Below are 12903 nucleotides of genomic sequence, written 5' to 3' on the forward strand. Positions count from 1 at the left end.
TACAACGAGATATCCAAGTTCGGAATATCTTTGAGTTGGCGGCAGTCTTTCAGTTGCAATTCCTCCATATTGAACATCTCTGAAAAGTCGGGCATTAGTTCCAGTGCAGTGCAGTAATTCGCTTCCAGTGTAATCAAACTCGTGGGCAAATCTGGGATTGCCTGAAGGTTTGTGCAATGATTTAAAAATAATAACTCAAGCTGGGAAAGGCCGCTGAGGATGGGTAGCCTATTCAAACCATTTCCATCTAGTATTAAACTCTTTACAGAAGATAGACTCCTTCCAAGGTTTTCAAGAATTGCATCATCCGTTATATTGCAGTCGCTGAGATTTAAATAATGAAGCATCTTCAGTTGTGCTACTTCTCATATTCCCAATTGATAGGAGGAGAGATCTTACATGGACTTATAAGTAAGTTGAGCTACTTTTCATATTCCCAATTGATAGGAGGAGAGACCTTACATTGAACTTATAAGAAAGTTGAGCTACTTCTCATACTCCCAATTGATTTTATAGTAGAATTTCAACTTTCTTCGAAAACCACTTAAGAATGGTTTTCGACAAAAAAAAAAAAAAAGAAAAAAAAAAAGGCATATGCTTCTCCATAAAATGCTTCTTTAAGCCATATGAACAATCTCAAACAGGCCCCAACCTCAAAGATTACTCTTACAAACACTGAGACGTAAAAACATGCTGTCATGGACTTCGCAGAGGAAAAAAGATAAAAGAAAAATAAAATGACCTGATTGGGTAAGACTTATAAACAAGTTTGTAGTATATGTCTACGTAGCTTCCCTGCAATTCTCTTTACTGCGCTTTCTTTCAATTCCCAGTTGTTTCTTCATCCTCAAAGCTTTCAATATTGAGATCAAACCTTAATCTCACAATATCCGTCCTCGTCAGATGAGTGATCGCTTAACTATGGTATAGTCTGATAGTCCTCATCAATATCATCATTAGACTCATAGTCCTCCTCATCAGTATCATCATCAGACTCATATGGGACACGCTCATAGTCCACATCTTCCATTCCTGAAGGTAAATTACGCTCCCATTCTATAAAATCCACTCCTGTTTTCTTCACCTTAATTTTATGATCATCCTCTGTTCCATAAAATTCTGCATGAACACAAACCTTGTCGCCACCTTTCAGATTGAGCTTCCTGTTTGAAAGACTTCCCAGCCAAAGATAATATTCATGGGAAGCAGTTACGGTGGCATCTATTCGCCAAATGAGAAAATGAGTTCGCTGGGTACGATTAACAACATGAATGCATAGAGACTCAGTACAGTGGGAGTGGTCTGAAGAATAAACGATGCACACAGCCAACCCTCCTATTCCTATATAATCAATACTTGGCGAAGAATTAAGGAAGCGCTCAGCCCGTTCTATCATAAAATCAATACTTGCCGGCACTTCAACAATTTCAGGCACTTCGAATTGGACAGTTTCATCCTCTCTGACGGCATAGGCTAACCAGTAAGGAATATCATTTCCAGAGAGAAAAATTCCACCAAATGCATTCACGTTCCTTTTCTACAACACGGGGTGCAAAGTTAGTATAAGCAACGATATGAAAAGCAGAGAGAGAGAGAGAGAGAGAGAGAGAGAGAGAGAGAGAGAGAGAGTCCCATACCACTAGGAGGCTCTTCTTAAAAGTATCAGTGAGACTGGTGCACCCTTCCATATGAATGGTAACCATGTTGTACAATGAGTTATCCAAGTTTGGAATATCTTTGAGTTTGCGGCAGTCTTTCAGTTGCAATTCCTCCATATTGAACATCTCTGAAAAGTCGGGCATTAGTTCCAGTGCAGTGCAGTAATTCGCTTCCAGTGTAATCAAACTCGTGGGCAAATCTGGGATTGCTTGAAGGTTTGTGCAATGATTTAAACTTAATAACTCAAGCTGGGAAAGGCCACTGAGGATGGGCAGCCGATTAAAACCATTTCCATCTAGTATTAAACTCCTTACAGAACATAGACTCCTTCCAAGGTTTTCAAGAATTGCATCATCCGTTATGTTGCAGTCGCGGAGATTTAAATAATGAAGCATCTTCAGTTGTGCTAAGTTATGGTAACCCCCAGACACACCCTTACAGCCTTCGAGGTTCAATTCCTCGAGATTTGGGAGTTTTGAGAAGTCTGGTAATTGAGTCAGGTTACAGGAATGATCGAGAGTAAGAACCTTCAACTTCTCCGGCAACTGTTGGACAAAAAGAGAAAACAAATAAATCAAAATCCAGATAAATTAGAGAGAAAGCATGACTGTCGACTGATGTTGGTATTTACAAAACTCGGAGGAGGAAAGGATTAATAATTTGGTTGAGGTTACGACAATTATATGAATCATACCCGGTCTGAATCCTCCCAAACTTGTACAAGCTTGCTGTATTTCAAGTCAATATGAACTAAGTTTCGTAAATCAAAATCTTCGGGTATGACCTCTAGAGGAAATCCATGCCAACACAACAATCTTAACTCCTTGGAAAGATGACGGTAGCTTCCAGTGACCTTTACATATTTGAGTATGAGAAATTTCAGATGCCGCATATTCTTAAATGCTTCTGTGCGGAAGCTATGCTCATCAGAATTTTCTGGCAACTCTAAAATTAGTCCTCTAATTGCTTCCGTTCCCTGCTAGGAATAAAAAAGGAACAAGTTAAGAAGGGAAAGATTGTTTCTCCACAACAAGCACTATTGGATGAAAACAATTTCTTTTCTTTTCTCAATTAGAAGTACATACACTATATATGTAGGGCATACAAGGCGTTAGATGTGGGATATGCATAAACTTCTGTTTCTTTACATGCATTCAACAACGTAAAAAACATTTCATTGGGAAAGTACTTACAGATTCGTTCCTTAACACGCTTGTTACATCTTCACAATGCCACAATCGACTACGTTTTTCAGGTTCTGCAACAGATTCTGCCTGCACAATTTCTTTTCCCATGTCTTGAATCAAATCATGCATTCTCAGTGTGTCTTCTGAATCAATATCTAGAAGACATCGATCTTGGAGGGTGCTGATATCTGATTCTACAGAATAGCGACTACAGCCATCCAATATTGACATGACATCAGTTATATCGCATCCAACAAAGAAAATACATACGTCAAGGAACACACCCTTCATATGATCGTCACTTAGCCCATCATAGCTTATTTTAAGCGTTTCATGAATTTTTCCATGCAAAATATTTCCCAATTTATCCAATGTACTTTTCCATATGCTTTTACTTTTTTTAGCCAACAAACGCCCTACAACTTTAAGAGCCAGTGGCAACCCTGCACAGTAATCAACAACATCTCTTGCAAGTTCAATATATTCTTTATCAGGACAATGACTTCCAAAGGCATGCCAACTAAGGAGCTCAAGAGCTTCTTTATCTGTCATTTCTTGTGCCTCGTATATTTTATCCACCTTAAGAATATTTAACACTTGTTCATCTCTTGTTATGACAATAATCCTACTCCCTGGACCAAACGATTCATGTTCTATCGCCAATTCATCTAATTGGTCCGCATCATCTATGTCATCAACTACGATGAGTACCTTCATGCTTCTAAGTCTTTTTCCTATCTCCTTGGTCCCTTCAGCAACACTGCTTACCTTAATGTCAGGCTGTTTTAAAATATCTCGAAGAAGTTGTTCTTGCAGACTAACCATCTCCTTCTTTTTACTCCTCACATCTTCAAGGTAACATTGATGACTAAAACTACGATGATATTTGCTAAAAACGGCTCTCGCAAGCGTAGTTTTACCTATACCGCCCATACCCCAAATTCCAATTATTTGAACATCAGGTGAACCTCCAACGTCTAAGTATTCAGTACTGAATTCTTGCAAACGAAAATCTATTCCAACTGAGTGCTTTGCTTCTTTTAAGTATGTGGTTTTCAGTAGTCCCTTGACGTCCCCAACAATTTTCTCGATAAACAATCCTTCACGCCTGACAATTAAAATTTCCAATTATTCAAAAGTAAAGCAAAAACAATTTGATTTAATTAGATTGATCCATATGAATAGCTTGTGGTAAAAAAAAGGTGGAATGCAACACGGGGACTTCCCAGGAGGTCACCATCCTAGTACTACTCTCGTTCTACTTCGGAGTAAAGCTCAATTCAACCACATATCTAACATTGCAAATTCTAAAGCCTTTACTATAATCTCTTCGGCCCCGTTTGGTTTTTAGGATTGGCTCATATAGGACAACTCATTCAACTGATCTTGAATGAGAAAATGGATGCAACTTTCAAATTTTGTCCAATAGATTAAGCAAAAATGAAACTTATGGGTAAGCTTTTTTTATTTATTTATTTATTTATTTTTTAATCTTTTGACTTGGTCAAAATTTGGAAGTTGCATTCATTCCTTCGTTCAAGATTCAGTGATTTTGGTGCATTATCGTATCCAAGCTAATCGTAGACACCAAATGAAACCCTTTCGAAACTAATGAGTACTAAGTATTTAACTACATTCATCATTTTTGAAAACTATAAAGCATTTTCAAATTAAATACGCCAATTGCAAGTGGTGGATTATCTTGGTATTTCGGGTCTCCTCCACAAACCACTGCGTCCCGAGTTTAAATAATCCCTTAATTTTTGTTGATTGGATTTAGTAAAAAGGAATTATATTTTGTAAAAAGCATTGAACAAGAAACTATACCCGTCCGCCGTGGTTTTAAGATTCCGGCCACCCAAATCTGCAGAAGCCTTAAGATCCTTTCTCCACTGCTTGACCTCATTTGGATCTTCATCCCTTTCATGCTTCCGAAATGCCTCCGCAAAACCACCACCCTGTTTCCTGACGTCAGAAGGATCAACGTCGTAGAATATTGGATAGACTATTTTGCCCTCTTGATCTTCTCGGCACCTCATGATCTTGGCCAGCTCCCTCAGGCACCACTTGGACTCCGCGTACCTCTTCGAGAAGACGATGACGGCGATTCTCGACCCTTCGATTTCTTGGTCAAGTTCACTCTGCATGTTTTCCCCCCTTCTGAGCTGGTTGTCTATAAACGTGTTAATTCCAGCATTGCGTAACGCAATGAAGAGGTGGTCTGTGAAGGTGTTGCGGGTGTCGACGCCTCTAAAGCTCAGAAACACCTCGTACTTCCAGCGGATTGAGCGCCGCGAGTAGGATGAAGAGGAGGCGGTAGCGGCTCCATGGGCTGAGCTGCTGGTATGCATTGATAATTGGTACTACTACAGTCTGCAGGGAGTTTCAAAATATCCCAAGTCTCAGTCAAAAAGTTAATGTAGCTAGCTGGAGCGAAATGATTGTCGAGGGGGAAGATACTTCTCCAGGAAGCCTCGGTGACATGTAAAATTACATGAAGTGGGAGACAAACACGACACAAAGTGGAAAAAGAAGAAAAATGACTACTTTATTGTGAGTTTTTTTTTTTTTTTTTTTTTGAAACTATTTATTGTGAGGTTCTTTGGTTTGCCTGCGCGAATAGAATATTTTGGATTGGAAAACATAGAATCATGTTTTGATTTTTTAACAAACGATATTTATCTACATTAAAAAAATAGGAAGTAAGTTAAGCTTTACAACATCGTAATCGTGTTACAATATGATATAAACATGCATTGTTCAAATTTATACTCTAAGGTTACATAATTATCTCAAAGTTATATTTAGTTACACCAAATGATGTAGGTATTACTAATAACAAGTTTGCCATTAACGTTGTAGACGTTAAATTACATTATTAAAATAGTAAATTATAGTTGAACGTTATTGCATTACATTTTTAACATTCAAATTAAATGATACCGATACCGTAGACGGATAAAAGTCACCCCTGCGATACAATTTTCTTCAAACGACAATAATAAAAGAAGTCACTCATGCTAACATTACCAAAACAAGAAAGAGAAAAAAAAAAAAATCTTCATCTTTTGCAAAGTCTGTCCTCATGAGAATGAGATGACTCAGATGAGTGATGGCTTAACCCTACTTCATCGTCAGTGTCGTCATCCTACGCACAATCGTCTACACGCTCATAGTCAATCATATCCATTCCTAGACGAGGTTCAATTTCTAAAACATCCCCTCCTGTTTTCTTCACCTTGAACATATAACTGTTATAAATTATATATATACTAAACGTCTAACTTTCCTGTTAATTTCTTTTGTGTCCTTTATACTGTTGTTTCGCCAATGTTATTTCTTTTTTACCCTTCAGTTGTTCTGTAAGTTTAGCTTTTTATGTATATTATACAGTAAAATGCCGTTTTTGTCCCTGCTGTGCGATAGAAATCTCTCGATTTCTTCGTGTTGTGTGCTTCCAGCATCTTCCACTTTCCTCTTCTTTCTTTCTCTTTCCGTTTCTCTCATCCTAGAACGGAAGAACGATGGAAAATCAGGGTTCTTCCATTTGCTTCGACAGATTTCTTGATCTCTCTCGAGCTCCGGATCGCTAGCCTCCGTATGAAGGTTCGTTTCTCTCTCTCTCTTTCTCACTTTTTTTTTTTCAATTCGTGATCGAATTTTCTTTCCAAGAATGTTACATCTGTTGCCTTTGGGAAGAAAGTTTAAACCTAAAAAAGCTTGGTTTTCAGGAAATCGTCAATCCTGCAGAATCCTTGGGTTTCCTGGTGAGTTCTCCGGCATATTTGTTTTGGGTTTGGTTTTTGAATTCTCTTTTCTTTGTTCAAATTTTTGTGATTTTAAAACCTCTCGGTGGCTACAGATTTCATCGGCTATTTCATCAGTTTTTGGATTCGATCAGGATCGGTTTTTTACCCACGAAATCTAGAGTCTTCTGGTAAGTTTCGTGACTTTCTTCGTGTTGCTGTTTCAAATTTTGTTTTTGTGGTTTTCGATGTTCACATGGATTTTTTTTTTTGAATTTTGTATTTGTGATTTTGCGGGTTGTTTTGAATTTACAGATGGCTTTTTCTAGGTTCGGTGAATTTACAGGGGAGAGGTAGAGAGAGGCCTGTTGAGGTAAACTCTTTTGCTAAAAGCTTCTAATTCATCCTTTATTTCTTTTTTCATCTGGGCAAAATTTTTGATGGATTTATGTATTTTTTTTTCCGTTGAATTCGAACTCCAATCTGAATTATGGATTCAGAAAAAACAAATTGATGAATTTTTTATTTGCGTGCATGTCGGTCCTGTAGCCGCATGATTTGATAATCCGACCGCGAAGCTAATCGTTTCTGTATGTTTTTGGGTTGCAGACCTGGACTGTCGAATGGAGAGGATGAAAAGCAACTGCAGGAAAGCAGCAATGGAGACCCGACAGCAGCATTTTCAAGTCGATCTGGGTAATCTCATAGCCTTCGACCCTCATCACAGATTCCCCTCCATCCCCTTCTCTAAGTTATTTTTCTTTACTTATTCAATATATCTCTATTTTTTGGTAATATTTTGTATACTTCTGGGCTTTTTGAAATTATTGCTTTTGAGAAATTAATTGAAAATTTACTTTTGGAAATTGGGATTTTATTTGGATTAATCCCATCAGTAAAGTGGCACTCATAAGTGAAATAATGAATTTATCACACTATGCTGATGGGTTTTTGTTCAGTGGGTGAAATTCTGATTTGTTTTTTTCATGGTATTTAGGGAGGAATTAGTGAAGGAATGTATAAAGAGAGGGACCGAGTTGGTTTAAGCTATTGCGAATAGTCTTTTCAACTCACATTCAACTGAAGGCATAGACGGTCCCATTGTGCACATATTCGCTTCCTGAAACTAAGCTGCCAAGATAGAAAGCATGTGAGTCATTCATCTTATGATTCTCCAACGATTTTATTTTATTTTTTAATTTTATTTTTATTTTTTAGGTTTGATCATGTATATGAGCATTTGGTAGTGAAACATGTATAGTGCTTCACAATTGAAAAGAAGTGGAATGGTAGTATCAGGTAATTGTCGAGATTTTTGTTGATCCTCTTTTGTTGTGCTGCCAATTTACGGTTCCTATCATGTAAATTGGTTGACTAAAATGTTAGTGTATGCAAAAAGCCTTTTGCCAAAACAAAGCGTAAATCATTACTGACACTGTAGGAATTTTGAAACGTGTAGGTGGACCGTATTTGATTGAGAATAAGATACCGTGCAATATTGATTTTGGTATGAATGTTGGGGATGAGATATATATCTTAAACTAAATTACTTAATTATAGTTAAATTAATTTTTTTTTTCTTTTTCTGTTATGTAGCTGAAGCAGCTAAAGTTGAGTGTTTTAATCGGTTGTATATATCACCCAGTTTACCTGTTCCTACTGCTGCTCAACAGGGACGAGTTTCACAACAGGTGAGTGAAAATTCTGGGTTCTTAATTTTCTATTTTCTGATTGAAATTTGATGGTATATCTGATTCAATTGGAAGACTAAGCTAAAAGTACAAGTGGTATTTTTTGGTTAATTTGTTGGGTTTTTGGATGGCTCTTCTGGGTTGTTGTTAATTGTATGTTTTCTGATTGAATTTGGCATCAATTTATCCAATGGATTAGTGAGCTAAAACTACAAGTGGGGTTGTTTTGATTTTTGGGTTGTTTAATTTTCTGTTATTTTATTATGAGAAAATAAGGATTTGAACATGTTAATTAGCTAAGAATTAGTTTACATTGGACAATATATATGATTTTGGATTCGTGTTGGTGTAGCTAGGGACAATTATATCTGTGGATAGATGTTGGGTTGGAAGGTCTACTCATAAAGAAGAACAAATCTAAGGGTAGAGTGAAGCTGAAAAGCAGCCAAACTTAAATTGTAATTTGCCAAAGAGCACGATTGGCCCTTTGTTTTAAAATTTTCATACTTCTCATTCTTATGTACCCTTATGTATCGGTAACATGTATTCAACTTTAGTAACTTTATCCGAAACCATTTGGTGGGTGTTTGGAATTTTGGAATTAGATTTTCAATTTGGTTTGTGAATTCCTAACTTTTAGTCTCATTTGGGTCTAAGCCTTTAGCTGTTTTTGCTATGAAATAGGTCGTTGATTGCATATTGTTAATTTGATACATTCTGTTTGTGTTAGCTCCAATTTCCTCCTTTAAGAAAACCACTTATTTGGTTTTAAGTTTTTTGTACTTTTCGTTGTTCTGTTTGCATAAAAACATGTTTTACAAGCTTGGAGACTGATCTGAAATCATTTGGTGGATGTTTTTAATCCCAATTGGAGAAGACTCTTTTTGCTCTAAAGTTTGTTATTTGACAGAGATTGCAAGTATAACATGGTGTTGTGTTGGATTAAGGATAACCTGAATACAGGACGACTATATAATATGGTTCAAAATAATGAAATGTTGCACTCAACTGCCACCACATAAATTCAAATCTAAACTTCTATTGTAAAATAAAAGGCTAATGTAAATGGACAGAGACAGGGGAAACCTATAATGTAGAATTGGCTCTTCTTCTCTGAAATGTATATTGTTTGAGAACTATTATCAATTAACTTATTTTTGTAATTCAACCTATCTATAAACATATTTGCGTTTTTGTAATTGTATTTATGAAATTAAAACAATTTTGGACATCTTTGGTTTAAATTTTTATATATGATCTGTGTTGGCAGTTTAATTCAGTCTTTTGTTATTTTTAATTGTATTATAAAGTTGAAATATGTGCTGGTTATAGATTTTGTGTTCTGCTGTATAGTGGTTAAAAAATGGGATAATTTTCATGAATAAAATTTCTGCATTGTAGGTTTTCCCTTTGTTTCTATCAATTTACATTTACTTTCTGTTTTACAAAACAATTTTATACTTTGTTTGATAACGTTGGTTTTCATGGCTTGCAGATAAGGATTGGTACATAGGAAAGCAGCCAAAGAATCCTGTTGTACAATCATTGGTGGTGCAATTTTTTGCTCTTTTATTAAATTGTCCATTCCTGCCAAATTTTAAACGGTGAGAGTGCAATAATTTTATTTAAAATTTATTTTCCTTATTTCACACTCCCAATCTCACAATATAATCTTTTTCTCACTCAGTGTGTGTGATTTTGTTGTTTTTTTGTTTTCTTTGTAGAATTTATGTGTGTTACTCTCACTCTTATTTTCACTCTTGCTCACAGTCTCACAATATAATATTTCTCTTCGTCTTACTCTTACTCCGACTGTGACTCACAATTTCATACTTTTTTGGGGGTATTAAGTTACTATCAATTTTTGTCAATGTTTATTCATATTAATTGTTCCGTGGCAGAACTGGAGAGTGTGTTCTTTCCAATCTTAAGCCAGAAAACATGTGGAGTATTAAGTCAGAATGGTTCTTGCTGCTTCAGACAGTGGCCACACCACAGTAAGCAGCCCATAGACCTTTAATAGTATTTGCATGATTATTCACTTTTTGAGTGACACCAAACAAAGGAGTCTACTAATTTTAACTTTTGGTCTCTGACATGGTTTGAATTAAAGACGATTTTTTTCACAACATAATGTTACACTTGCAGCTGCTGTAGAAGAGTTGATTTCTGGTAGACAAATGATTATGGTGTTGTTCCAATTATGCATAAGGTCGTGGTTATAATATTGTGAGATTTTGTATCTGCATAAATCCAGTAGTGGTTTTGATAATCAAAAAGTAATCTCTCAACTTATCATCAGGTGCTTAAAGATTTGAATTTTTTAAAGTGGTTCCACAAAACCTGCAAAGTGGTTCCACAAAAATCTGCAAAGTGGACGTTATGTTGCTTGCAGCAGTAGATTGTTCTTTTCTATTTAAGTTGTAAGCTTTGTTTTCTATTTGGTAACTGTTGTTTATTATTGGTTGTTTCAAACTATTTATTACATGTGTATTAACATTTTCTTTCATTTTTAGCTTCTTTTTTATTTATTTATTATTATTATTATTTTTATATTTTTTATCTGATGATCAAAACTATTTTTTCTGCAGTGACTGCTTCAACCAAAAAACTTTTGCTCATGTGTTAAAGGATGTTGGCATCTGTTATCCAAAACAATCAAGTATGGGATCACATTTTTTTGTGTGTAAATAGTTGATCCAAACATGAATTATCAAGGTGGAATACTAGGTTAATCAGTTTTGTATACTAATAAGGCGTTTGATAATGTCTTCTGTAAGTTATATAAATTTTGACAGCTTTGTAAATATATTTATTCCATTTTCTGTTTAGTATTTATAACACTCTGCATATTTACATGTTAAAACATACTCTTATAGTTATATTTTCGCTCCCGCAACAACGTGCGGGTAAAATTTACTAGTATCTTCTGTTCCAACAGACAGCGAGTCGTTGTTCGAAAGAATAAACGATGGACACAGCCAAACCTCCCATGCAATCAATACTTTAAGGCACTCCAAATATGATAGTTCCATCCTCATACGCGGCGTTGGCTAACCAATTAGGCAAATCATTTGCAGAGAAATTCCACCAAAGTTTACCAACGAGTTATCCAAGCTTGGAACATCTTTGACTTTTTGGCAATCTTTCAAGCCTCCGATGTAATCTATTTCTGCTTGTGCTCAGTTTTTATTTTAGACTTGTAAGTTGTCTGCACGGTGTTGCTGTTAGGAACGGATCCAACTATGATGTATCTTTAGCTAATGCATTAGTGAATCTCTATGCAAAGACGGGTTCTGTCAAGACCGCTGTTAGCTTGTTCCGGTTGCGAAGAAAATTGTTATTTCTTGTCGCTCCACGATTGCCTCTTTCACACGTAACAGTCAAGAACACTTACATATATGAAAGGTGAAGAGAGAAATTTCCTTGAAATGAGGTGGGTTATGGAACTCTCAAGCTGTTAGAATAAGGTTGAGAATTGGACAGAAGAGTGACTTTGAGGCATGTTAATACGTTTTCTTTAAAGTGATATTTGTCCCCACTCTAATATGAGTTTGCTAACAGGTCTACAAATCACTTCCAGGATACAACAAAGTTTGAAATTTTAGTTTAGCAATAGTTGAAATTGCCTTAAAATCTTCTAAAAGGAAACTGTATAATTTTGATGGAGAGAAAGAGGATAAGAAACTATTGTTTGAAAAATTGTATATCCAAATATGCAGCCAACATGAGCTATTTACAGAATCTATGGAACCCTTTGAAGATGGCTCAAAGTGTGCATATAAAAAGTAATGTTCTTTCCTGCATCATTACCACCGAATGTATGCATCTTTTAATCAAAGTCTCACCCTGCTGCATCCTTTCATTTTTCCGAAAAGGTGCAATCCTATTGCTACACAGCAACTGCAGTCATGCTTCTTCAATCTAAGAGACACGCCAAATGGGAAGAAAAGGCACGGCACTGCAGCCAAAAGGCACATCACTGCAGCCTTTCTTTCATTATACACGCAAGCAACACCATACATATATATATATATATATATTCAATTCCAAGAGACATGGCATTGCAGCCAGTCTCTCACGCACCACCATATATGTATGTTAATGAAATACACCAACGCAAGCCACCCCCTTAGATATGTTTATAAGACGTGTAAGACACACACTTACATGTAAATTTATCTAATGTCACTGATTTGATAAGAAAATAAGCTATATCTTTAATTAAGGGCTCGTTGTCATTGCTTCTCTAGAAAGCACTTCAGCTAGAAGTGCTTCTATTAACCACATTGAAATCTTCATTAGAAATTCAAGTACTTTCTAAAAAACCACTTAACGATGCTTTCCGAAAAGAAAAAGAAGTGGCGTATGCTCCTCCATGAACCGCTGCTTTGAGCCATATGAAAAATCTTAAACAGACCACAAACTAGCGAGCATGGTTCGGCCCAACCTCTAATATTACTATTAGAAGCAATGAAAATGAAACGTAAAATCACGTTTTCATGGTCTTTACAGAGGAAAAACATAGGGAAATATGACCTGATTGGGTAAGACTTATAAACAAGTTGCTTCATGCTTCATAATTGCATCAGTTCCTTGGCATTTTGTAGTAAATGTCTA

General features: G+C 36.0%; 1 protein-coding gene and 1 long non-coding RNA gene across 8 annotated transcripts; one reads left to right on the top strand and one right to left on the bottom strand.

Annotated features, from left to right (window-relative positions):
* Positions 1–505: 505 nt before the first annotated feature.
* LOC103965784 (disease resistance protein RPV1-like) lies at positions 506–5229 on the bottom strand. Its single transcript, XM_048577536.1, has 5 exons — positions 4674–5229; positions 2853–3954; positions 2354–2635; positions 1638–2204; positions 506–1537 (listed from the first exon to the last, which is right to left on the bottom strand). The coding sequence occupies exons 1-5, from the start codon at positions 5195–5197 to the stop codon at positions 920–922; spliced, it is 3093 nt and encodes a 1030-aa protein (XP_048433493.1). The 5' UTR covers positions 5198–5229; the 3' UTR covers positions 506–919.
* A 1072-nt stretch (positions 5230–6301) lies between these two features.
* LOC103943478 lies at positions 6302–10941 on the top strand. Of its 7 annotated transcripts, none has more exons than XR_007255856.1 (13): positions 6302–6452; positions 6578–6613; positions 6709–6783; positions 6908–6965; positions 7202–7288; positions 7590–7742; positions 7811–7891; positions 8052–8099; positions 8189–8283; positions 9779–9887; positions 10185–10280; positions 10586–10706; positions 10875–10941. It is a non-coding gene; the product is annotated as an uncharacterized LOC103943478 (long non-coding RNA). The 7 variants fall into 7 exon arrangements; XR_007255862.1 differs by having other exon boundaries at positions 6922–6965; XR_007255859.1 differs by lacking the exon at positions 8052–8099.
* Positions 10942–12903: the final 1962 nt, after the last annotated feature.

This window comes from the organism of the source record quoted next, unplaced genomic scaffold, assembly GCF_019419815.1.
Source record: "Pyrus x bretschneideri cultivar Hongxiangsu unplaced genomic scaffold, Pyrus_bretschneideri_v1 Contig12, whole genome shotgun sequence".
In the NCBI taxonomy this organism is placed as follows: domain Eukaryota; kingdom Viridiplantae; phylum Streptophyta; class Magnoliopsida; order Rosales; family Rosaceae; genus Pyrus; species Pyrus x bretschneideri.